Source organism: Peromyscus maniculatus, chromosome 10 (assembly GCF_049852395.1).
Source record: "Peromyscus maniculatus bairdii isolate BWxNUB_F1_BW_parent chromosome 10, HU_Pman_BW_mat_3.1, whole genome shotgun sequence".
Taxonomy (NCBI): Eukaryota; Metazoa; Chordata; class Mammalia; order Rodentia; family Cricetidae; genus Peromyscus; species Peromyscus maniculatus.
Window position 1 is genome coordinate 6,672,807 of NC_134861.1, and position 27,568 is coordinate 6,700,374.

The following is a 27,568-nucleotide window of genomic DNA, read 5'->3' on the forward strand; positions in this document are numbered from 1 at the left end:
TTAGCAGAAACACTCCATGAGTAGGGAAAGACATCAGAATGGGGTAACTGGGGTGCTGTAACCCCAGTGAGGTTTCACAGGGATTACTGGCATCACAGACAGGAAAAGGTAGGGAGGGCTAAACTGGCTACAGAGGCATACATCTGTAACCCCAACACTAGGGAGGTAGGGGCGGGGGTGGGGGTGGGAGGATCAGGAGTTCAAGGTCATCATCAATTACACAGTGAGAATGGATACAGCCTAGGCTACAGGAGACCCTGTCTTAAAACAACAAAATAGATAAGAAAAGGCTAAACCCACAAGAAAAAGAGAGAGAGAAAGAGAGAGAGAGAGAGAGAGAGAGAGAGAGAGAGAGAGAGAGAGAGAGAGAGAGAGAGAGAAAGTTAAGACTCCAGTCTCCAGCCCAAACTCCACCACAAAAGCAGACTCCCATGGCCTAGACCACCCAGGCCCAATTTATCCACAGGTTAGTCTTGGAGAGATTACAGGCGCTGAAGGAATGCAATAAAAGTCAGGTATTCTCTGCAGGAAAAGTCAGCACTGTCATGTAGCACATGACAACATGAACACACTTGTCATCTGCACCGTTGTCAGCAGGTTCACAGCCTCCTTGGGCTCACAAGTGATATATGGATTCTCTGTTATTTCACAACCATTTTAAACAAACTGCTTTTCTGGCAGGAAGCGGTTTAAAAGTCCAGGCCTACTTAAAACATCTTTGTAATGGAAAGGATGGAGAGGCTACTCGGGAAAGGGTTACTTCCATCTTACAGAGCTGCTGCCCAACATGACTTTTCTTTCTTTTCAATTATTTATTTACTTGAATTCAGAGTCTTACCATGTAGCCCAGACTGGCTTCAGACTCATGATCCTCTGCCTCAGAGGTCAGAGTTCTAGGTTTATTTTATTTGTCTATTTTTATGTCTATGAGTGTTTGCTTACATATATGTCTGTGGACCACATGTGTACCAGGTGCCCACAGAAGCCATAGGTTGTTGGATCCCCTGGAATTGAAGTAACAGATGGTTGTTAACCACCATGTAGATTCTGAGAATCAAACCTGGGTCCACTAGAGGAGCACCTAGTGCTTTTAACCACTGAGTCACCTCCTCAGCTCCCTTCAGGTTGCTAGGATTACAGGTGTGTACCATACCCCTGGCTCCAGTGTCTCATTTTTAAAAGAGAAAGCCAACATATAGAAACATGTAACTGACATCAGGACTAAAACTTTCTACTGTCTCTTCAATACTTAGCACTGCATAAAAAACATGACATAATACTAAGGGAAAATTATTCAATTCCAGATTTTTAGTATTTCTTTTATTTCTTATTAATAAGTTAATCAACAAATACCTATTACAACTTACAATGTGGCAGCCATGGTGTCTTTCACATATCATGTGTCTTTTCTAGATGAATAAAACTGTGGCCTATGCAGACAGTGCTTCTCTCAATCCCTGAATGAGGCTAGTTTCACCAACAAATGCAGTTTCCTAGACATAAGGGCTGCCTCCTATCTGAATTCAACACTGAGCTTTTGGACATTGTAATCTCTGGAGGGGCACCTCAAATCACAGCAGGACTCCTCTAGAGCTCCCTTAAATATTACAGGGGGAAGTGTAGGTGAATGAATGACCTTCAGAGCTATATAATAAAGTTACATAGGTTATAATAAAGGCACGAATCCAGAGGCTGAGGCAAAAGGAGTGCTAGAATTTCAGGTCAGCCTGTCTACATATCAACCCTGTCTCAAAACCCAAATGAACAAAACTAATGATGAGAATTCTTTCCATTTATGAAGCAACTACTATGTGTCAAGGGAGGTGCTGAGTTGACTTTTATTTTTTTCTTGTCATTGGATGGTCACCAGGAGATATAACCATTCCTACTTTACAGAAAAGAGGAAGGTGATGTGCAGAGAAGAAACAGATTTGCCTAAAGACACTACAGTCTGGACGCATCTGCTTCATCTTTGAATCTCTTTTTTCTAACGGTATTCTGTCTCTTAATTCTGTCATTTTGGTCTATCTATACAAAACAATTAAGGCAAAAACCTCTGCTCTAGTCTACTAATTCACCAATAAATTTATCTTTTATATTGCTGAGCATTAACTCCCCCAAATTGCCTTCTTTACCATATTCCTGCACAAAAACATTAATCAGCTCTATATGCCCTAGGTTTGATAATCTGGTCCACTCCTCCACAGCCATTCTTATCTCCTAACATACTCACTCCCCATCCAGGGTTCTGTTGAGAGGAGGACAATAGCCTCAGGGAATCAGATGAACCGACAGTGCACATATCCACCCCCAGGAACCGACTGCTTTGGGCTGGCACACATCTTCATCTTATTTGCCATTATTTCCCCTCAGCTTTCAAGGTTTCTCCCTACCCTTCAAAGTCTAGCTCAACATCTCAATAGAAAAAAACAACTACTACTCAGCATTCACCTAAGTTCTCAGAGGCAGCATGGAGTTCTATAAGCACTGAGACCAGGAGGACACTGACCTTGCTGCTTCATTTCACAACATACACATTATGTATGTACAGAATAATTACCATCATAGCTAGCACACATGCTATGTGCTCTTTTAACATGCTTACTATTTTTGGTCCACTCACTTAACACTCATAAATAAGCCTGTAATGAGGCAGAGTGCATGTAAGCACTCTGTCTAAGATCGTCCAGTAGGGAAGTGGCAGAGTCAAGTCGGAAAAGGGGAAGTCTTGCTACATACACAGCTCTTGCTCAAGACCACTATGCAATCTGTCTGTAGGCTCAGCACAGCAAGTGGCAGTAATGTTCACTAAATGGGATTACTACTGGAGATACAGGAAGACATTAGGATGGAAAGAGGATTTGCCCAAGGTTACCAGACCTTCAGCAGTAGAGCTGGGACAGAAACTGAGGCTTCTTGTCCCTTGGGTCTGAGTGTATCAGGACTCAGTATGAGGGAGACATCTGCTCGAAGCATCTTCTGTCTAAAGTGAGACATCTGCCCAGGGTGTCCATAGAGATGGCAGGGGGGGTACTCACCAGAAGAGGTGGCCGCACAGGCTGATGACAGCGTCCTTGGCTGTGTCCAGGCATATGTTGCACTCAAAGGTACTGTCCTGCCCTCCACTCTCACCAGTGCCGTTGCTGCTGCCACTGGGGCCCCCTGCACTGGAATTCTCAGAGGATGCAGAGGCCGAGGGCCCCTTACTTGCCATTGTTGGCAGCCAGCAAAGATTTCAGTGAAGATTTTCAAGACACTCCTGGAAGACAGAAAGCACTGGATTGTCCACTGCTGCAGCCTACTTCTCACAACTTCCATGCCAATGCCTCCATCTTCTCTCAGCTCCGAGCAATAATTATGACTGAGTTTGGAAGCAGATTTCCCAGAGGGTTGCAGGGACAGTACTGTAGGGCTGTGTACTTCTTATGAGTTGCTCGTGAACACAGCCCAAAACACAGCTCATAAAACAAACACAAACTGCAAAAATACTGAGCAGCCTCTAGAAGGTTCTCAACAAAGTTCCCCTGTTTATATTTACATTCTCCCGTATTAGCCACACCAGTCGATAAATATATGCTCCATTAAATACTAAGTGGAACTGCCAAGCTATCTTTTAATTTTGGACAACTTTTATGTTGACCAGGCCAGGAGAACAGACTTTACTCAAGACTGTAATTGGTGTATAGCAGAATATAAAGAATTTCCTGTGACTGTGAAAGATTAGGAAGCTTGGAGCAGCCAGATGATGGTCTTTGACACTTTCTACCAGCTGGAATACCACTTACCTTACTTAGTCTAAATTTACCAATACACTTAAAGAGGAAGCCATGTCAGTGAAGAAAAAGTTGTCTATCCCATACCACTCAAGGTCATCCTGCACACTCATGCTCTGGGCAATCCTGATCACTTCAGGAAACATCAGACTGAGTTATCTGGTTAACTGAGTACTGTGGGTTTGAGACCAGGATTCATGGCACACACTATTTGTATTCAAAACACAGCATCACCATAGACAAAGCTGGTCACTAATAGCCAGTGGAAACATACCACTGTTGACTATCAATTCCAAATCAAAGAAACCAGGGAAAGATAATGAGATCCATTCAAGGGATACCCAGGAATTCTGAGTGCACTTGAAGAACCTGTCAGGAGCCTCACTGGGTTGCCCTTATTATCTCAGAAACTAGAAGCAGGAAATACTGGGTGGTTACCACCGTCAGAGAACTGAAGCTTAGCCTCAGCCCGGCCTCCAGCTTGCTAGGAATTACACTTTTTCCTGCTATGATTTCCCATGTGTAAAATGAGGACTCACCACGGGGGTCCCCGAAGACCACCTTGATTGATCTCAGCTTCCAAAGTAAGAAAAGATGAGATCCCCAAAGCTGGTTTTCTCAGACCAAGAAGCCTTCCACTGCTTCTTCAGAGGGCAGACTCAGAGCTTGGGGCTCATGAGCAGCTCTCGCTACAACAGCAGCTTAGCGACCTGAGCAGGGAGTGAGGCCGGCTCGCCACCACTTTTTCACTCAGTTACATCATTTTACGTGATGTCCCAGAAGGGCAGCTGGCTGCTGACTGTGTCAGTGTCTTGCTAGCCTCAGTTCCCAGACCTTCCTCCTCTTTTATAACTGTGTGTGTGTGTGTGTGTGTGTGTGTGTGTGTGTGTGTGTGTGTGTGTGTGTGATGTACTGGGGAATAAATGTAGGCCCTCACACACGCTAGCTAGACACTAGGCACTCCACCACTGAGCTTTAAACATCCCCAAACAAACCCAGTGTTTCCTTGCTGAAAAAAAAAAAATCTTTTTGAGATTTATTTCATTTTATGTATATGACTGTTTTGTCTGTATTTATTTGCAGCATATGTACACCCGGTGTCCATGTAGGTCAGAAGAGGGAATCAGATCCCTTGGAACTAGAGTTATGGATAGTTGTGAGCCACCATACATATAGGTGGTGGGAACAGAACCCAGGCCCTGTGGCAAGAGCAACAAGTGCTCTAACCACTGAGCCTTGTCCCCAATAAACCTCCTTGTTTGGAAAAAAAAAAATCTTTTAAAATTAAGAACTAGCTGGGTATGGTGACACATGCCTATAACACCAGTTAGTACTCTGGACATTTAGAAAATTGTCAACTGAGAAAAAAAAATCAGCCACACAAAGAAGTGGGTTTTGTTGTTGTTGTTTTATTGTTGTTTTCTGGGTTTCCTCTGTGTCCTGGAACTCACTCTGTAGACCAGACTGGCCTTGAACTCACAGAGATCCACCTGCCTCTGCCTCCCAAGTGCTGGGATTACAGGCGTGTACCACCACCCATTTTTTTTTTTTTTAACTTCTTTTGAGACAGGGTCTCTGTGTAGCCCAGACTGGCCTGAAACTTCCAAGGATTCCTGCCTCTTTTTTTTTTTTTAAAGGTTTATTTATTTTTTGTGTATACAATGTTCTGTCTGCACACATCCCTGCAGGCCAGAAGAGGGCACCAGATCTCATTACAGATGGTTGTGAGCCACCATGTGGTTGCTGGGAATTGAACTCAGGACCTCTGGAAGAGCAGCCAGTGCTCTGAACCTCTGAGCCATCTCTTCAGCCTGGATTCCTGCCTCTTAAGTGCTGGAATTAAAGGTATGACCACTACACTCAGCCCACTAATTAGGACTATAATCCAGAAAAAAACACATTTAAACAGTCTTAAAAATGTGTTCTGAGGTATTAGAAAATGGTATCTTTAAACTGCTAAAGGATCAGAGCTTTATCACTTACTTTTCAGGAAATATGTCTTGTAAGAAACTGATTGGGGGCCAAAGAGTCCACTCAGCTGGTAAAGGCACTTGCTGCTAAGCCTGATAACCTGAGTTTGATCCCTGGACCCACATGGTAGAACCAACTCTAGCAAGCTGGCCTCTGACCTCATGGTGCCATGATAAGCATGTCCCTATCCTGCACATACACCATACACAATAAACAAGTAAATGTAGTTTAAAAATTAAAAAACAAAGAAAGAAATTGACTGAGTACAGTCTGAATTTCTGAGTAGTGCGAGGAAAGAGTTCATTGAACAGCCCAGCAGAGGCTAACAATATTTCCAAGGTTAGCTCCCATCTGGGATGGCCTGTCCACCCTGGTCCAAAGGCTTAGCTGGGGAAATGTCTAAGGTCTGAAGAACGGACTGCTTGTTCCATTTTGTGTCTCAAACTAATGAGCATCTGTTTTGTTTTTCCTTGGCAGAATTATTGTTAATTTTGTTGGGTATGGCTGTACTCTGTAACTTTAAAAAAATTACCATCTGGGCTGGAGAGACGTCTCAGTCAGTAAAATGCTTGGTATGCAAGCACTAAGGCCTGAGTTTGATCCATAGAGCCCCTGTAAAATCATCAGGCATAGTCGGATACAACTGTAACCCCAATGCTGGGAGAGATTCCTGGGGCTGGATGGCCAGCCAACCTAGCCTAATCAGGCCAACTGCGGGCCAACCAATGAGAGACCCTTAGTCAAAAAACAAGACAGCTCCTGTGGAAGGACATTCACCTACACACACACACACACACACACACACACACCATATGCCAGAGATACACACAAAATATTTATTAAAGAATAGGATATTTGGGATTTACTTTAAAATATTCCAGAATGAGGCTGGGGAGATGGGTAAGTCAATTAAGTGCTTCTTGCTCAAATTTTAAGGCCTAAGTGTAAGGATTATGTCCTTAATTACGTCACCAGCCTAAAAAGCAGGTGTGCCCTCTGTGCGTTCTCTTCCTTTCCGCAATCTTCTCCTTCCGTTCCCTTCCCTCTGCTCGGTCTGTTTCTCTGTTTCTCTGTTTTTCTCTCTCTCTCTCCCTCTCCCTCTCCCTCTCTCCCTCCCTCTCTCCCAATAAAGCTCTAGAAAGGTAACCATGGCTTGTGATTCTTCCGATCAGCACTCTCCTACGCTGGCATGGCCGCCGTAATGCCGCAGCGTAACCAACACTAAGCTTGGGTCCCCCAACACCCACAAAAAAACGCCAGGTGCAAATGTGTGTGCCAGTAACCCCAGTGCTAGGGGTGTGGAGATAGACAGAGCCCTAGAGCTCGCTGGTCAGACTAGTCTAGTAGAATCTGTGAGTTCCATGTTCAGTGAGAGAACCTGCCTCAAAAAAATGAAGTGAATGACTGAGGAAGGCTCCTGACATCCAACAATAGCCTCCACATACCTGCGATGTGCATGTAGGTGTGTGTAGATGAAACGAACAAATAAGTTGCCTATTAGAAATAAATGATGGGCAGTAGTAGTGCATGTCTTAAATCCCAGCACTCAGGAGGCAGAGGCAGGCCCATCTCTGAGTTCCAGGCCAGCCTGGTCTACAGACCTGGTTCCAGGACAGCCAGGGCTACACAGAGAAACCCTGTCTAGAAACACTGAAACACTCCCCCTTGCCCCCGCAAAAAAAGAGAAAGAATTGATGTGTTAGGATTATGTATTCTATTTTATGTGTGTGTGTGTGTGTATATATATATTGGTTTTTCGAGACAGGGTTTCTCTGTGTAGCTTTGTGCCTTTCCTGGAACTCACTTGGTATCCCAGGCTGGCCTCGAACTCACAGAGATCCGCCTGGCTCTGCCTCCCGAGTGCTGGGATTAAAGGTGTGCGCCACCATGCCCAGTTGTGTCACATTTTTAATGTATTACTTTTGAAATCAGACCAGTATAGCAGTATCCATGTGTCTAGTATAGTAAATGTATCCATGTCTACATTTTCCCCAACCCTGAAAAGCTCTAAGTTCAAGCTTTGACTCTACTACTGCCTAGCTGTGGTTTAAATTTCTTTTCTCTAGAGCTGGGCGTATAGCCCAGTTGGCAGAGTATCTGCCTAGCATGCATCAAACACTGGGTTTGATTTCCAGCACCACCTAAAATTGGGCATAGTGGCACATACCTATAATCACAAAACCTGGGAGGTAGAAGCGTGGATCAGAAGTTCAAGGTCATTCTTGGCTACACAGTAAGTTTGAAATCAACTTGGGATACATGAGATCTTATCTCAAGAAATAAATTAACTAATTAATTTCTTTTGTCCCCTGAAAAGTAAATACAGGCCTACTAAGATCAGTGATCTTGAAGGCAAACCAAAGTGGGAGGGGGCTATTGCCACATATACACCACTTAAGATGAACACATCCTGTGGGAGGGCTACCCACCACCCCCACATTTCTCCAGAGTGCTCTTAAGTAGGAGCAGCAAGAAATATTGAATGGAAGGATTTATTGCGGAGAATCTTGCGGAGATAAACAGAAAATACAGGATCGCCTCGAGAGGGCCTGGAACCTATTCCAACAGGGCCCTGTCTCTGCCCTAGGGTATTTATAGAGACGCCAAGGGATGGAGCAAAAGACCTCCTCCCAACACAGCCAAATGCAGACCACCTCAGACACCTGCACTCAGGCCCGTGGTCCAATCATCCTCTCTATGAAGGCCTGCTGGGTAAAGCACTAGGAAACCTGAAGACGGGCTCCCACAACATCCTACCTGGATCCAACAAGGTTCTGCATGGCTCAATCTACCCTTCACAGGTATATGGGAAAACTGGGGTAAAGATGGGTGTTCAGGTGGGAACAGTCAGGAGACAGCAACAGCCCAGCTTAGAGTCTGCAGGGTGTAGTAGTCATGCAGCAGGCCAGTTACTGACACAGGCTTGCACATGCCAACTGAACAGATCATATCACTCTTATTCTAATTCCCTTCCCTGGGCCTCATCCCAGTAGGCACTCAGATAACTGCTGAATGAGTGGATGCAAGCACACATGACTGGTTTTGGTCAACTGCCAGGCTGGCTGCTCACAAATCCCTCTGGAATTCTGGGTTCCAAGGCTACATACTCATCTCTGAAGCCTCTCCTCTCCTCTATCTCCTACCTAACCCCATGTACAAGAAGAGATGAGTAGTATCCCTTTGGGGCTATCTACTGAGCACCTACAGAACAAAAGAATGTGGCCACAGCCTCATGGGTTCTGTAGGACTGGGGCAGTGGCCAGAAAATACCAGTCCTGGTTGGCCAGACACCAGACAAAGTAAGAAAGAAATAGGTCCTAAGCACTGCTGAGCTGCTAAAAATCAATCTTGGTCCCTACAGAACCTACAGACTCTGACCTCACCAACATAGCAACCTCACTGGGGCTCGTCTTGAACTTCTGGGCTTAAGTGATCCTCCTACTTCAACTTCATCTGTGCTGGGACTAAAGGCATGTACCATTGTACCCAGCCATTCATTACTGTTCACCTGAAGCATATTCCAGTTTCAAGTCTATCTATTACTGCTTCTGATCCTCACTCCATTTTACAGTTAAGAACATTAAGCTGGGGAGGTTAAAGGACTTGCCTAAGACTTTGCCTACCATCCAGTGCCAAATTTAGACTTTCCAACACAATTATCAAGACACTTTATATTCTTATAGACAGTAAGTATGGGTGCTGGGAACCGAACCTGAGTCTTCTGGAAGAACAGCAAGTGCTCTTAACTATGGAGCCATCTCTCCAGTTCCACTCTACATTTAAATTTAAATTTTATTTTATGCATGTGAGTATTTTGCCTGCATGTGTATCTGTGCATCACATGTATGCCTGGTGCCTGCACAGGACAGAAGATGGCATGAGCTGCCATGTGGGTGATGGGGAATCTGATCTAGATCTTCTGGAAGAGAGGCCAGTCCTCTTAACCACTTCTCTCTCCAGCCCCACCACTCTACATTCTTTGAGACCAGGTCTCACTATGTAGTCCTGGTTGGCCTGGACCTTACTATGGAGACCAGCATGATGTCAACTACATTCTTTTTTTTTTTTTTTTTTTGGTTTTTCAAGATAGGGTTTCTCTGTGTAGCTTTGCGCCTTTCCTGGAACTCACTTTGGAGACCAGGCTGGCCTCGAACTCACAGAGATCTGCCTGCCTCTGCCCCCCGAGTGCTGGGATTAAAGGTGTGCGCCGCCGCCGCCGCCGCCGCCGCCGCCGCCGCCGCCACCACCACGCCGTCAACCACATTCTTATATGCTACCTCATTAACATGAAGCTTTATGAGATGAAATGCACAGTCTTCGTTTGCCCTCAAACTCACTGCTGTAACTTTCGTGCTCTCTGAATGAAATATAGAGCAAACTCATCATTCATCCATCCATTCATGCAGCTAACAATTCACTACAATTACATGTCATATATGTTGCTACCAAGTGGAAGTTCACAAAGAAGAGTGGTACCAAGTCTTTGGAGTTTAGCAGAAGAGCTAAAAGGCACATGTTAAATGATAAGAATCCTTAATAAGGACTCCATCAAAATCACTCGAGATGTGCTATTTTTCCTAAAAACAAACAAACAAACAAACAAACAAAAAAACCAGCACCTCTGTGCTGGCTGTTTTTATGTTAATTTAACAAAAGCTAGAGTCATCTAATCAGAGAGACCCTAAATTGAGAAAATGCCTCCATAACAGGCTGTGAGCAAGCTTGTAGGGCATTTTCTTAATTAGTGATGAATGTGGGTGGGCCCAGCCCGCTGTGGAAGGTGCCACCCTGAGCAGGTGGTCCTGGGTCCTATAAGAGAGCAGGCAGACCCCAGGTGGTGGTGGTGCACACCTTTGATAGATCAAGCTCCACCTTTAATAAAGCAAGCTCCATGGCCGCCAAGTTTCTGCCTTGACGTCTTTTGATGATGAACAATGATATGGAAATGTAAGCAAAATAAACCCTTTTCTCCCCAAGTTGCTTTTGGTCATGGTGCTTCATCAGAGCAAAAGAAACCCTAACTAAGACAACCTTTTCCCAAGACATCTGACTCCCAGGCCCTCCTCGGTGACATTTTCCTTACCCTAAGATGATACTTTCTGTTAGACAGTTTCAGAAACCCAGTTCTAAAAGGGAAGAACTCTACTAAAAGCAAGCAGCAACATTAGCACCACACAGCTTTTGAGAGGAACGGAAAATAATCCGTTCTTCAGAATGTACAACCTTCAGGCACTGCAGAGATGTCAGATATATTGGAGTGGTAGTCAGATGAGGTGGCCCATGCTTATAATCTCAGCACCTGGAAGACTGAGGCAGGAGAATCACCTCAAGTTAGGAGGCCAGTTTGGGACACACAGTGAATTCAAAGCCAGCCTAGGCTAGACAGAGAGACCCTGTGCCATAAAAAAGAAAATAAAAATAAAAATAACTGGGATGAGGACAACTCTGTTGAGATCTCAGATCAGTCCTCACTCTGGGATATAAATGATCATTTAGTAAACAAGTACACACCTAGTTTTGAAAAACATTCCTCAGTTTGAGATGTCTAGGGTGATACAGTGGTACTTTGAGACTAAGGCAGATTTGCAATACTTAATTAGGAAATTAAAGCTTAAAGGTGGCCAAGACCACAACCTCAACTCTTTGGTTTGCTTGCCCTGGCTCACCGAGGAATGGGACAGTGGGAGAATATAAGACCTGACTATATCATCAATGAACTGATCCCCATTCTTGTGTTCAGTTCTTAGGCTTTAGAGAACTGTAGGCATTTTGGAATCCACCATCTGTCTTATGTGCTCCTTTTTTCCCCCCAAGACAGGGTTTCTCTATGTAGCCCTGGCTATCTTGGAACTCACTGGTCTTGAACTCAGAGATCAGTCTGCCTCTGCCTCCCAAGCACTGGGATTAAAGACATGCACTACCATGCCTGGCTTATGTGCTCCTTTTTAATGCCCCATGCCCACAGTTTCTTAGGACAAAACCCAGGCCTTGGGCATGCCAGGCAAGCATTCTACAATTGATTATATTCCAGCTCCTATACTCCTTTTTAACTCTGAAAATTCCAAGCCAAGGTGTACAGAGATATCAAAAAGACACTAATCTTCATTATGAAAATCTTCATTACAAATCTGGGCATGCTCCCAGCAAAGAGCTTGTTCCTGTGGCACGTACTTGTTCACATGGGAGCTTTCTGCGAGGCGCCTTGGCATGTCTGAGCCTGTCTACACTGATGCTTAGGCTGCTGATGGACCACATGGAGACAGATGAGACTCGCATTCCAAGAATGTCTACGCCACACTCAGAAGGCTGCAGTGGGAAGAAATAAGTAGGTTGAGTGGAACTTGGGACATACATTAACCAGCTGTAAAATCCAAGAGTCTAAATGGTGTTTAAGTCCCAAGGCTAGTGCTCGCGAGACCTGGCCCCAAATACAGGACCAAAGACATGAATGATCTTTTAGGTCCAGGAGGACAGAGAAGGCTGAGCAGATGGCTTCTTTTTCTGGGGACTGCACTGGTCCTGGTCTTTGGTACCTCATAATCTCCTTATTTTCTCAACCTCCCCTATCTTCTAAGATTTATTTTAAAAGGTCTCATTTTTTTGCCAGGCATTCAGGATACTGAGATAAAGGTTTCAGCCTAAGAGTGACAATGACAAACCAACAAGGTGGCCCAGTCTGCTTGGCACTGACAGGTGTGCAGAGTGTGTGAGGGCAGAGGAGGATTCAGACACAGCACAACAGACAGGCGGACAATTCACTGTGCCAAATTCAGTGTAGAAGGAGCCCAGGGAATGGTAAGGAAGGCAGCAAGATCTAGGAAGAAGTAGGGAGTAAGTCCTTAGATTCCCCAGAGCCCTTCAGCCTTGGTCTGCTTGCTCATATTCCAAATTGGGGTCTATAACCTGACCTCCCCACCCAACCTTCCAAAATGCCCCATGATTTTAATGATTCTCTTCCCATCCGGCTCACTCCCACTCCCTAGCTAAGCAGACTGGCACATCCAACTGGTAGGTTTGGATGTACATAGATTATACTATGTGATATAACACTATCCATTATATTATCTTATTTTATTTTGTCTTGTTTTACACAGGGGTCACCCTGGCTGACCTGGAACTTGAACTTGCAGTGATGCTTTTGTCCTTGCCTCTTGAGTACTAGGATTATAAGCATGTGCCACCAGAGCCAGCCCATCAAACTTTTGAGGTGAGGGGTATCTGGGGGAGATATCTCAATTGGTAGAGTATTTGCTTCACAAATATAAGGACTTTAGTTTGACCCCTAGAAACCACATAAAAATGCTGGGCATTGTGGTACCACACACATGTAATCCCTGTCCCAAGAAAATCAAAGTAGAAGGACCCCTGAAGCTCTCTGGCCAGTTAGTCTAGCCTACCTGGAGAGCTCCAGTTAGTGAGAATCCCTGTCTCAAAGGAGGTGGACAGTATTCCTAAGAATATCCAAGGTTGTTTTCTAGCCTCCACATGGAAGCACAGACACCTGCACACATCTACAAACACAAACAAACACACACACACACACACACACACACACACACACACACACACACACACACAATTGTATTATGTGACACTGGGCTTCACACAGGGTAACTGAAATAGGCTAGGGAAAAAAGCACTCTGCCACTGAGCTGAATTCCCAGTCTTCCCTTACATTATCCCAGTCTGTTACACAGAGATTATATTCTACTTCCACAGAGATTTTACTTGGATGAGAATTTTACTTACATGACATAATGTTAAGTGAAAAAGCATGCTACAAAACTGTATACGAAGAGCTGATGTGGAAGTGCAAGCCTGTAAGCTCAGCACTTGGGAGGCAGGAACATGAGTTTGAGGCCAGCCTGGACAAAACCTTCCTTATAAAACAAAACTGTATACAAAGTCAAGCATGGTACCATATGCCTGTAACCTCACAGCTCTTAGAAGGTAGAAGCATTATAAATTTTTTTCAAGACTATCCTCAACTACAAGGCAAGTTTGAGGCCAGATGCTCCCTACATGAGACCCTGTCTCAAGATAAAACCCCAAAGAACCCTGTACACAAAGTTGAACATATTCTATGACCACAGAGGTGAAAAACATGTAAGAAAAAAATGCCAAAAATATTATCTGTGCGTGGTCTCTGAAAAGAATTATGATCAAAATTCTTAAGCTTAAAAAAAATTGGAGGGGGGGCGCTAGAGAAATGGCTCAGCTATTTAAAAACACTGGTTGCTCTTTCAGAAGACCTGGGTTCAAGTCTGAGCACACACTATTGGCTCAGGAATCCAGTGCTTTTTTTTTTTCATGGCCTCTGAAGGCACTGCACATGTGGTGCACAGACATACATTTAGGCAAATACTCATACACATAAAAATAAAATCTCAAAAAAAATTTTGAAATAGGGTCTCACTGGCTGGCCTTGAACTTACAGAACTCCACCCACCTCTGCCCTCCAAGTGCTAGAATGAAAGAAGAGCCCCACCACAGCCAGTTACAATTGTTTTAATTACATTTTACTTATCTTCTGTATGGGTATGGGAGTCCATGGCAAGGGGGAAGTCAGAAGACAACTTTTAGGAGTCAGTCCTTTCCTTTCACCATCTGGATGCCGGGGGCTGAAGTCAGGCCATCAGGCCTGGAGACAGAGGCCTTTCCCAGCTCAGTCATCACCACAGCACAGGGCTGTGGCTTTCCCCACTCACTCGTACTTTCTGCTTTGTCCACAGTAAATACTGTATTTAAAATCTCTTATTACATTTATTCAAGTTTGTGTGTGTGTATGTGTATTCCTGCCACAAGTGACCTGTTATAGGTTAGCATTTTCTCCTTCCACCATATGGGACCTGAGGACTGAATACAAGTCATCAGGCTTGGCAGTAGGCACCTTTACCCATTGATCCATCTAGACAACCCACATATTAATATTCAGAAAAATAGGGAATTCGTTCAGACTACTTTACCTTCATATTTCAACAGAGGGCAAAAAGGAAAGCAAGCAGACTAAGACACATGAAATTGTGAATGAGTCTTAGTATACTTCTCTTAGGAATTTTAAGGTTTTTCTTGTTGAGACAGGTCTCACTATATAGCTCTGGCTGTCCTGGAACTCAGTACACAGACCAGACTAAATCTCTCACAGAGATATGTTTGCCTAGGATTAAAAGCATGAGCTACTACATCTGGTGACATTTTAGCACTTTAAACACACACACACACACACACACATACACACACATACAAACACACACACACACACACACACACACACACACACACACACACACACACACACACACACTCTCCCCCCACCCTCTACTGGGAATTAAACTTAGGGCCTCACACACCTAGACAGTGCTCTACCACTGTAACACATCCCTATCCTTTTTTTAAAAAAAGCATTTTATGTCACTCCTTTGAGACAGAGTCACTTTATAATCTGTATTGTCCTAGAGCTCTTGGTGATTCTCTTGCCTCTGTCTCCCAAGTGCTAAAATTAGATTTAGACCACCATGCACACAGTTATTTTATCTTATTTTCTGAGACAGAGTCTGTCTAAGTTGCACAGACTGACCTTGAACTAACTCTGTAGCCCAGACAGACCTTAAACTTGAGATCCTCCTGGCTCCACCTCCTAAGTAGCTGGGATCACAGGTTTGTGCTACCAGGGTCAGCTCATTTTCAATTTTTATTTAGTTTTCATTTTTTAAAAAATATTTTATTTTATATGTGGTTGCTTTGCCTGTATGTATGTCTGTGTACCATGAACATGCAGTGTCCTTAGAGACCACAAGAAGGAGTGAGATCCCCTGGAACTGGAGTTACAGATGGTTGTTAGTCAGTGTGTGGGTGCTGGGAATTGAACTCAGGTCCTCTGGAAAAGCAGCTAGTGCTCCAGCCCCTTAATGATTTATTTTTAATACCTTCAGATGCTCAAAAGGAAAAGACTCTCCCACCCCTGGAACTCAATCTCCCTGTTCTCTGACCTGAAGACAAATGGCACTAGATCACATCTTTAGAATAAACCCTAGAAGTAGAACTAGAGTCAAAGAATGTGTGTATTTGTCATTTTAACAAACACCCTCCAGAAATAATGTACTATTCTGTATGCCTGATAAATATGCAAAAATGCCTTTTTCTCCAAATCCTTGAAAAGGTTATGACTTTGGTTTTCAAAAGAAAATGCATACTTGCAAATGAAAAGAAGAGTACCTTTTTAGTTTAGAAAGATTTAAAGTGAAATTCACTGTTTCCTTCAGTAATTAGTTATCAGGACCCATATTGTTCCATGTACTACAGAAGATGCAAGAAATATGTTGATTTTGCAGGTACAAGTCAAATTTGAGAGGAGAATCCAGGAACAGCTCTAGCCTTTCATATTTTCTTCCAATGCTCTCAATTCAAATGATGTTTTCCTTGGTGAGGCTTTATTTTACTAAAATAAAAAATAAACTGGGCAGTGGTGATGCACACCTTTAATTCCAGCTCCCAACTCAGGAGGCAGAGGCAAGAGGATCTCTGTGAGTTTGAGGCCAGCCTGGTCTACAGAGTGAGTTCCAGGACAGGCAAAGCTACACAGAGAAACCCTGTCTCGAAAAACAAAACAAGACAAAAGTTTAAAAAAAGGGACTGGAGAGATGACTCACTGGCTGCTCTTCCAGAGGACCTGTGTCTAGCTACCAGTAACCACACAGCAGCTCACAACCATCTGTAACTCCAGTTCCAGGAGATCTGATACCCTCTTCCTGCCTCCTCTAGCCCCAGTGCACATGAGCATGCACATACATACCCCTGCATACACAAAACACCTGTTGCTGGCTAGTGTCTTGTCAACTTGACACAAGCTAGAGTCATTTAAGAAGGAACCTTTGCCAGGCAGTGGTGGCGCATGCCTTTAATCCCAGCACTCCGGAGGCAGAGGCAGGCCCATCTCTGAGAGGCTAGCCTGGTCTACAGAGTTCCAGGACAGTTAGGGCAATGCAGAGAAACCCTGTCTTAAAAAAAAAAAAAAAAAAAGAGGAGGAGGAGGGAACCTCAATTAAAAGGTGTCCCCAACCAGACTGGCCTGTGGTAAGTCTGTGGGACATTCCTTGAATGATTGTTGTGAGATGGCCCAGCCAACTGGGGGCAGTGGCACTCCTGGGCAAGTGGTTCTATATGGTGTAAGAAAGCAGGCTGAACAAGCCAGTAAGCAGCACTCCTCCATGGTTCCTGCTTCAGTTCCTAACTCCAGGTTCCTGCCCTGCTTGAGCTCTCGCCCTGACTTCCCTCAGTGATGGAGTATGATCCGAGAGTCACAAGCTGAAATAATGAAATAACCCTTTCCTCCCCAAGTTGCTTTTGGCTGTGGTATTTGATAGACTAGAGACCCTAACTAAGACAATATCTCTACACATTTTTTTTAGATTCATTTTATGAGTGTTTTGCCTGTACATATGTCCTTGTACCACATGTATGTCTAGGGCCTAAAGAGGTCAAAAGAGGGTGTTGGATCCCCTAGGACTAGAGTTACAGATGGTTGTGAGCCACCATGTGAGTTCTGGGAATCAAACCCAGGTCCTCTGCAAGATCAAGTGTTCTTCTTAACTGCCAAGCCATCTCTCCAGGCCCCAAAACTTTTTTTTTTTTTTTTTTTTTTTAATTGAAAGGGAAAAAATGGCTGGAGAATAGCTCAGTGGTAGAGAGCTTGCACACAACATGAGAGAGAGAGGCCCTGTGTTCAATCCCCAGTATTGTAAAAATAATAAAGACAATTTTCATAGACAGCATGCCACGGAGGCATTTGATGGTTCTGAGTATGAATTTTAGTTCTCACTTATTCTGTAACTTTGCACAAGTTATCTCCTCTCTGTGCTTGTCTGCAGAATGGGTCACTACCCTCTGTACAAGACATTTGTCACAGTCACAGAGAAAACAGTAGAGGGAGTCCATCCAGGTAAGGACTTTGAGCTCAGGGAATAGTACTGTTTACACTCCCCACAGAGCAATGAAATGAGCAGGTGGTTACATTGCCAAATGAGTCACATCTTCCCTTTCTGAATGAACATTGTTACTTGAAGGCAGACTGGGTAACTGTCTATACGTTGACAGGAAAAGCAGTATGGGACACAGTTTGATCTAGAGAAATAAGATTTTATCTGAAGTGTTGAAGACAGGGGCATTTCTTATCATAACTTCCATTAACTCCATGCTAATCTTTTCCTTATGAATTATTTCATTTAATCTTCACAGCCTGCCTTGAGGCAAACACTACCACAACACTGTCATGTCAGTATCTCCTGGGATGTTAAATTAGGCCCAGAGTAGTTGGTCATTTGGTTGGTCACAGAGCCAGTCAGCGGCAAAGCTTCCCAACTCCAAGTCACGTACGTAATAGATGGTACCTCAGTGACTTGTGCTTGGGCGTTTCCTCACGTCTGTCCCCGCTTCCAGATGCATTACTCAGCACAAGGCTTGGCACCTAAGGGGCAGCTCATAAACGTAGATGGTGTGTCAGAGCTGATGCCCAATAGCACACAAACTGCACAACTCAATACAAGTCAATCTATTCAACTAGTTTTGGAAAATCAGTATCCTACAAGAGCAGTAGTCGTTTTGAGACCTAGAACTATATTATATAGCTGACCCACTCCTTGTTCCAGACTCGGAAACAGGGGTAAGCACAGGGGACAGACAACAGGGATTTCATAGATCTACAGCTACAAAAAAGTCCAGGTTGTCCAGGCTGGCATTTGTGACTGGTGTGTGTGTGTGTGTGTGTGTGTGTGTGTGTTGAGAGCGTGATCTCATGTGCATGTGAGCTCACACTGAAGACTGACTATGCAGTTTATTGTGCACTCTTGTAAGACCCAACTCCTAAGTTCAACAGCAAACCCGACAGGGAGAGGATATCAAATAATGTATGTGAATGAATAGGAATTTGGCAATTTTAACTCAAATCAACATAGCTGGGCAATGCTGCTCTAGAGAAAAGCTCTCCAGCTTGGGAGAGATGCCAGTTAAGGGCTATCAGTGTGTAGTAAAACACAATGAAAAAAGGATCCAGAGCCAGCCCGAGGATTGTGCTGAGGCTCGTCTTTGCCCCCACGCAGCCAGTGTCTCTCCCGATAAACAGTGAAGACTGCTCCTGCTCTCCCTCTGCTACACAGAGTTTATAAAATAAGGCGGTGTTTTGCTTCCACTGTCATGCAAGTCAGCAGAACCTCATTAATGCTGATTTTCCCTGGGGTTGAGCTAAAGGCCTCTAAAACACTCTCAACTATTAAAGGAGAATAAATAGGGTTGACAAGAACTAACCAATTAAGGAGAAAACTTTCTAAGAGTTTAATACCATACAGCAAATACCTGACAAAAGAATGATCTCATTTCTGTGCTCAACAGGAGTTCTTGAAGAGGAACTGTGATCAAAAACAATAAAGCCAGGGATGAGGAACAGATCAATTGGTAAAGTGCTTGCTTTGTGAGCCTGAGGACCCAGGTTAAATCCCCAGAACCACCCTCCAACACACACACACACACACACACACACACACACACAGACAGAGTAAGTTGGGCATGATGCCATATGGAAGAAAGACAAATCCCAGGCACACTGGCTCCCCCAGCTGTGCCTACTCGGTAGGTCACAGGTGAGACCCTGTCTCAAAGAAAACGAAGATATATGGCACCTGAGGATGAAGTTGCCCTCTGGCCTTCAAACACACATGTCCACGAGCACCTGTGCACACAGGCATACACACACACATATGCAATATAAAGCCAGGTATCACTCAGAAAATCTATAACATCAACTTTTACAAATCAGGCTTGCCCCCTAAAGCTTCCTCTACCAGGTGTGTGTACTGCCATTTAGAAAATGCCAACTAGGCTCAATGATAAAAAAAAATAAACCTGACAAGATCTGTTTCCTGGCCTCAAGGAAGTCTATGGCCTAGTCCCAATTTAACTTTTATGTAACAGTAACAAATTTCCTCACAGTGCAATGTATCTTGGACCCACTTTCATAGTCAAAGAGCTGTCCATCTTTACAAATCCACCACACCCACATCAACAGGTACTTCTGAGGAACAGCTGGTGGAGTGAAAATAAGTTTGTCAGGTGTTACAAAGACCACCCAGGGAATCAACCAGGCAACTAGACCTAGAACAGAATAGCCAGCTCAGATCAATAACCACAGAAATGCAACTTCAGTAAGTCCCACGGTCACCTGGAGGACAAGGGCTCCACATTCAAGTGCTATGTGTGCACCAACAAAATGAAGAGGTAGACCCATGTCTTATCTAGCAGAGGTGAAAAAGCAAAAGTAGGGTTCATGTGGAAAGTGAAAGTTCTGGAGAAAAATAGTGATGATGCTTCTGTAGTACCAGTGTTCTTAAAAATAGACAGGATGAGCCGGTGGTGGCGGCACACGCCTTTAATCCTAGCTCTTGGGAGGCAGAGGCAGGCAGATCTCTGTGAGTTTGAGGTCAGCCTGGTCTACAGAGCTAGTTCCAGGACAACCAGGGCTGTTACACAGAAAAAACAAAACAAAAAAACTAGGATGGTAATTTTATTACATGCATTTTAGTATGATAAAAAACAAAACAAACTGGGTAGTCAGGTGATGGTGTCACACACCTTTAATCTCAGCACTTGGGAGGCAAAGGCAGGCGGATCTTTGTGAGTTCGAGGCCAACTTGGTCTATAAGAGTGAATTCCACGACAGCCAGGAATACACAGAGAAACCCTGCCTGGAAAAAACAACAACAACAACAACAAAAAACCCCACCACAAGAACAAAAAAACTGTCAGGTGTGGTGTAGTATACCCGAAATCCCAGCACTTGGGAAGTAGAAGCAGAAGAATAAGGGGTTCAAGGCCATCCTTGGCTACGAGTCCTTATTTCAAAACAAACAATTTTTTTTTTCATAAACAAACCCAAACCACAGTTCTACCCCACTGATCATATGCTGAGTGGTTATCACAGCCATTATGCATGTACAATGACATTTACCAACTTAATAAGTGAATGGTTAAGGAAATGGAAATTCATTCAGACATTACAAGTAATTACAAAGAAACTAGCAGGAACACAAAGACATTTAGATGTTAATAGGCTACCTGCTAATGGCTGGTACCAGTAGTCCCAGGCATCTGGAAGACTGCAGCAGGAGGATCCACTGAGGTCAGGAGTCTGAGACTAGCCTAGGTAAAGCTCAAATATGATATTTGGATTTCATCATATCTCAAATATGATAACTGGAAAGAAGTGGAAGACAGAACTACATATAGCAACTGATTCAACCACAAAAATGCACTCAGTGCTGAGCCAGGGAGATGGCTCAATGGGTAAAAGCCTTTGCTGCGTAAGCATGACAACCCATGTTTGACTCCCCAGAATTCATGGAAGACCAGACACTGTAATGAAAGTGTCCATAATCCTAGCACAAAGACAGGAGGATTTCTGCAAACTCGTGGGCCACCTAGCCTGACATACATAGTGGAAAACAAGGTCCTGCCTCAAACAAGGTGTTAAGTGGAGGGCTGACACTTGAGGTTGTCCTCTGATGTCCACATGCACACACCGACCCCCCTCCCTTTCTCCACCCCCGGATGGAGACACAGACACACAGACACACAGACACACAGACACACAGACACACACACACACACACACACACACACACACACGCACACGCACACACACACGCACGCACACGCACACACACCCCTGCACTGTACCCAGTGACAAGAAACAAGGAAATAAGAACAACTGTAACAAAGGTTCTCTTTAGATGATACAGGGATGATAAGAGGGATACTTTTCTAAATTTTCCAAAGTAAGTAATCTTTAACAATTTAAATAAATGGGGTGTGTTTGTTTTAATATTCATGATGATGCGGTTAGGGCCAAAGGCTATGGAGTCAGAAGCATCATGGTGAGCCCACAGTTCTGTAACCCCACATTCGCCCTAAGTACTCTACAACACCATGCACCCCTGTTCTCTCTGCCTGTGACAGACATAAGGATCTCCACATGCTCTTACCACATCTTGGATGATGCTGTTTTCTGGGCACAAACAGTACTCCTTTCATAGGAACCACTCAGATCAGCAGTGGTTGGGGTTGTGCCAAGTTCTGCATGATCAGCACTCTAAAATGGACAACTTATCCTGTGCTCGAGAATGTCCAAATTGCTGGGTGGTGGTGCACACCTTTAGTCCTAGCATTAGGAAGGCAGAAGCAGGTGGATCTCTGTGAGTTCGAGGCCAGCCTGGTCTACAGAGTGAGTTCCAGAACAGCCAGGCTACATAGAGAAACCCTGTCTGGAAACCCCCTCCCCCCAAAAAAACCCCTAAAGCTCATGTCAGCACTCAAAGATGAATTTAGGGGTTCCAGGTCAGCCAGGACTGTTAAACACAGAAAACCTGACTTGAAAGACAACAACAAAATGCCTATAGAATGTCCAATCCAATTTCCTTCAGATAAGGAAGTTACTGGCGTGTCCCTATTGTGCCATTCAGCTCATGCTGAGTTACTCCCAGGGCTGTCAGAGATTACAAACACTCTGAATATTTATAGCCAAAATTGTACGTGTGGACAAACAACCCAATTACAGAATGGGTAAAGGAAGTGAATGAACATTCTCCCAATTAGATGCACAGATGAATGGGTTGGCGAGATAGCTTAGTAGGTAAAGGTGTTTGCTGTGAAGCCTGAGAACTTCAGTTCAATCCTCATAAACCCAAACGGTAGGAGAGAACTGACTCCTGCAAGTTATCTTCTGACCTCCACACATCCATTGAGGCATATGCATGTACGTACGTACGTATACACACACACACACACACACACACACACACACACACACACACACACACACACACACACTGAATAAAATGTAAAAAACCTACAAAATGTACAAATGATGGTAAACACGTGTAAATATGTTCAATACTATCTATCAGTCATGAGGGAAATGTAAATCACTAATATAATGAAATGACCCTTCATACCTGGGAAGGTATGTATGTATGTATGTATATATGTATATTTTGTTTAGTTGGCTGGTTTTGTGATTTTGAGACAGGGTTTCACTATGTAGTTCTGGTTATCCTGAAACTCAAAACAGACTGGCCTCATACTCACAGAGGTCCACCTGCCTCAAATGCTGGGATGATTCTTAAGATTTAGTTCCCCATTTAGAAATGTAAAAGCTAGGACTGGGGGGATGGCTCAGGTGGTAAGTGCTGCTGCCCACACATTAGGATCTGAGTTGAGATTCCTAGCACACAGGTAAAAGCTGGGCACTGCAACACATATTTGTAACCTCAGCACCGAGGGCTGGAAAAGAGACAGGGAGATCCTGGGAGCCAGCCAGCTTAGCTCTAGGTTCAATCAGAGACTGTTTCAAAATTTAAAAAGTAGTAATAAGTAAATAAATAAATCAGAAAGCAAAGAAGTACCTGCACACAAATACAGCCCCCAAACGCAAGAAATTTAAAAGCCAGACAAGCATGATACATCTCAGCACTTGGAAGAGAGGGTCACCACAAATTTGAGACGAGCCTGAGCGGAAGGGGGGGCAGGGAGGGGGGGAGTCATTCTTAGCTCACAGGCTATGCAAAAAACCAGCCATAGGGCTAGATTTGGCCTATAAGCCAAAGTTTTTAGGTCAGGATTTTTCAGTGCGTGATTTTTCAATTAAAAAAATACATAAAAATAACCCCATGTGGTAGCATATTCTAGCAATCCCAGTACTTGGAAGGCAAAAGCAGGAAAGTTTGAGGCTACCCTGGATATTACGAAGCAAGGCCCTGTGTTAAAGATTAAAAAAAAGGGGGGCGGGGCGGGGGGGGGGCATTTCACACCAAATAAGTTTGGTAACACTAAGGAAGCAAAACACGTTATTATGGTGGCTTATTATAAAGCCCGAATTTTTCTTTTTTTTTCTTTCATTTTTCTTTATTAAGAAAATTTCTACTCACTCCACATACTATCCACAGATCCCCCTCCTCCCTCCTCCCAACCCCAGCCCTCTTTCCCAAGCCACCCTGCATCCCCACATCTCCCAAGTCGAGGTCTCCTATGAGGAGTCAGCAAAGCCCAGCACACTGAGCCTAGGCAGATCCAAGCCCCTTCCCACTGCACCAAGGCTGTGCAAGGTGTCACACCACAGGCACCAGGTTCCAGAAGCTTGCCCACAGACCAGGTACAGATCCTGATCCCCCTGCCTGAGTGCCCTCCAAACTGTTCGAGCCAAACAACCGTCTTCCATATCCAGAGAAGCCCGAATTTTTCTTGTGAGAACTCTCAGGGCCTTTAACGTGGTATTACATTAAGACACTAAGAAAGGATAATGGTGAGTAGCTTTTCCCAAACTTATTTTCACCATCAAATCCCTTCTCAAAGGAGTCCAACAGTGGACAGTAGAATACACTTACTAAAGCATCAATCAGGTATCCATCCCTTTAAAAGGAAACTCCCAAGTTAAGTTTTTAAAACAAAACAAAACAAAACAAAAAACCGCCACTGAGATGGCAACTAAGTCTAAGGCCACATCGTCTTGAATGTCATGTAACAACTGAATGACCACTTCACACCTTAAAACATTTTTTTTGAGAAACATAAACAACAGGAAAAGAGGCAGGAACTTTTGGTTCAACCCAACCTTTTGTTTTGTGGAAGAAGTGTCAGCAGAATTGGAGCATAATATAGAATCTTTGCTTCTCAATGTGTGCGTGCGTGCGTGCGTGCGTGCGTGCGTGCGTGCGTGCGTGCAACAGTCCTGGCTGTCCTGAAACTCGATTTATAGACCAGGCTGGCCTTGAACTCTCAGAGATCTACCTGCCTCTGCCTCCTGAGTGCTGGCAATAAAGGCATCGGCCACCATGCCCAGCATATGAACGTTCTTAAGTGATTTAACAGCAGATGGGAAAGTGATCTACTTAATGTTTGGTAAAGTGCAAAATAAGGAAATCTAATGTTAGATTAGAAAACTATAGGTATGCTTAAAGGATCATCTGTGAGGATGTGCTGGCAAGTAAGGACCATAAAAGAACTGGTTATATGAGCTGGATGGATAGCTAGCCTACAAACTGCAAAACTTCTCTAATGTCTATACCCACACTGTTGGAGAGGATTAAGGCTCAGTTTATAAATTAGGGAGAAGACTGGCCCAGGAAACTGCTATCAGCCCTCCTTCTGTGATCTGGAGTTCACTGGCAAGCAGAGCCTGGGGGTGGGGTGGACACAAGCAACCCCAGCATTTGGGAGGCTGAGGCAGGAAGACCCTGAGTCCAAAGTCAGTCTGGGCTACATGATACTCTGAAAAAGGAAAAGAGAGAGACAGACGATAGAGACAGAGTGTTAGTTCATAGTCTTCAGAAGCTTTCTAAACTGTTCTTAGAAAACAAATTACTGGGGCTGGAGAGACGGCTTAGTGATTAAAGAGCACTGATTGCTCTTCCAGAGGACCCAGGTTCAATTCGCAGCACCTACATGACAGCAGGTCACAACTGTCTGTAACTCCAGGATCTGACACCTCACACAGACATACATGCTAGCAAAACAATAAATAAATAAAAAGCACATAAAATAAAAATAAATAATTTAACAAATAAAAATGACTACTGTCAGATACAGCCCAGCATTTGGGAGGGTGGGGCACGAGGATCACAGCCTGGGCTATAAAGTGAGACCCTGACTAATAAATAAATAAATAATTTAAAAGCAAAACAAAAACTTACTAACCAATAGAATGGATCACTGTTTATTAATACAACAAATACTTCCAACACCTTTATCAGCTATTGGGTTGTTCCAAAGTCCTTGAAAAGAAGGATGGTGAACATGACAACCAGGAAAAGATTACGTAAGATCAAGTGTGCTGGTCTTATTTACAGGAGATGTAGGCTAGGGAGAAGGAGAGGTCAAGAAAAGAAAGAAAGACCAAGAAATTTCACATTCAGCAGGCATAATGGTACTAAGTAATGTGGAATCCCAGCACTCTGAAACGGAGGCAGAAGGATCAGGAGTTCAAGGCCAACCTGAACTACAAAAGGAGTCTGAAGCCAGCCTGAGATCCAGTCTCAAACTAACAAAAGACATGTCACATACACTCTGAGGGCAGAGTTAGCAATGGAAGGATAGACTCATGATAACTACTTAGAATAAGAGACTTGCAAGTTGGAAAGGACCTCCATCCAATACCTGTACACCTTCTTCCATAAGGAGACAGCCAAACCCATCAATGGTCCCCTCTGATGATTCGTTCTCCCGTTAAATTCTTAATATTAAGTACACATTTGTCTTCCCGTAGAAGCCACCTATTAATCCTAGTTGTACCTCTTTCGGCCCCAGAGTTTAAGTGGGAGTCCTCTTTGCCATAACCTACGCGCGCCACGCCCCCGGCCAGCTCTTAAAGACAGTCGTTCTCCTCCGGTGGTCTTTCCTAAACCAGACTGCTGTTTCCCAGAACCGAGCCGGTTCCAGCTGCCTCCGCGCGAACCCCGCACTCACGGCGGGAGAGCACTGGAGCCGATCAGGCTTCAAACCCCGGCGGGCACGGGAGCCCCGAGGAGAACGTTCAAAGTCGGGTTTCCTAGGTTCCAAACCCAGATTCGAAAGAGGCTGTCGAAGGAGTCCAGGGCTGCCAAGCCGGCATCCCAGAGGATCCGAGGGCAGCCAGCGTGGGGACCGCGTTTTGAGACGCCGCGCCGCGATTCCCACGCGGGGGAACTCGGCTCAGTGAGGTAGGGGGACTCGGTCTCGAACGCACAATTAGCTGTGGGCGGCGAACTCGAGTCCGGGTCTCCTCCGCTTCGCCCCCCATCTGTGGACCACACTCCGTACCTCTCCACTCGGCCAAATCACCACCTACGTGGGGGACGGTCCCGCACCCGAGGTCGAGGGGCAGGGTGAGCCCCTGTCGGGAAAGGGGGCTCGTGCGCGCCCCTCTCTTTTCTGGGGCCTCAGTTTACCCAATCTGTACCCAAGGACGCGGGCCTGACCTTTCTCCGGGGACCCGGGAAGGGTCAGACCTGCTGTCTCCGGTGCCTCGGTCCCCGAGCCCCGGAAGGGGGTCCCACGCCTCCCGGGCCCGCCGCCCCAGTTCGTCACGTACCTGCCGCCGCACAGCCGGCGCCAGCGACGCCACCAGCCCCTCTCCGTCCCTCGGCGGCCAAAGCCAGTCCTAGAGGCTCGTCAGTCAGAAAGATTGAACCTCCGGCCCCTCCCACCCGGACTTCAGTCACCTGACGCAGAGCCGCCTCTGTCAGAGCGACTTCCGGCTACAGCCGGAAGAGACTGGTGTGCAGCGCCGAGTTCCGGCCCGGTGCCGGGCGAGCTCGTAAGTTCCGCCCTGGGGCAGGAAGCGGAGGACTTCCGGCCTTTTGTTAGTGTTTCCTAGAGCGTGGGGAGGAGGGGAAGGGAGTCCATTGGGTGGAGTGCTTGCTTCGCCTTCGTGAGGACGTGGGTTCGATTCCCAACAGCGCATAAAACGTGTGCGTACACGCCAGTAAGCCCAGCATTCACCCGGGTTGGAGGATCAGATTAGTGTCGTTTTCGAAGTCAACTTGGGATACATGAGACTGTTGTTAAACAACGGTAGCAAAAAGTATGGGGGAAAGGGCCGCCTTGATGAAAAAGCCAGTTCTAGAGATCCCACCGTGGAATGTAAGGACGGCGGTGATGGATAGGAATGTGTAAAACGACACAGGAGCTACATTGAAGACTCTACTAAACAAATCCGTGAAATTTTAGTATCAAAATAATAAAGACAGTAAGAGTATAACTAATTGGAGTCACTGAGATGGCTCAGTGGGTAAGGAGGCTTGCTGCCA

At 44.9% G+C, this 27,568-nt stretch overlaps 1 protein-coding gene across 4 annotated transcripts in view; it reads right to left on the minus strand.

Annotated features, from left to right (window-relative positions):
- Rnf185 (ring finger protein 185) overlaps nt 1-27,024 on the minus strand; it is a 41,119-nt gene extending 14,095 nt beyond the window's left edge. Inside the window, exons 1-3 of one of the 4 annotated variants that reach the window (XM_006972918.4) lie at nt 26,851-27,024; nt 11,916-12,050; nt 3,039-3,259 (exon numbers count right to left, since the gene is read on the minus strand). In XM_006972918.4, the coding sequence (XP_006972980.1) occupies nt 3,039-3,214 (176 nt within the window). In that variant the 5' untranslated portion in view covers nt 3,215-3,259; nt 11,916-12,050; nt 26,851-27,024. Of the gene's footprint in view, nt 1-3,038; nt 3,260-11,915; nt 12,051-26,072; nt 26,188-26,850 lie in introns of those variants that run through there. The other 3 variants (XM_076545788.1, XM_006972917.4, XM_042285740.2) reach the window with 3 other exon arrangements.
- Between the last annotated feature and the right edge of the window lie 544 nt (nt 27,025-27,568).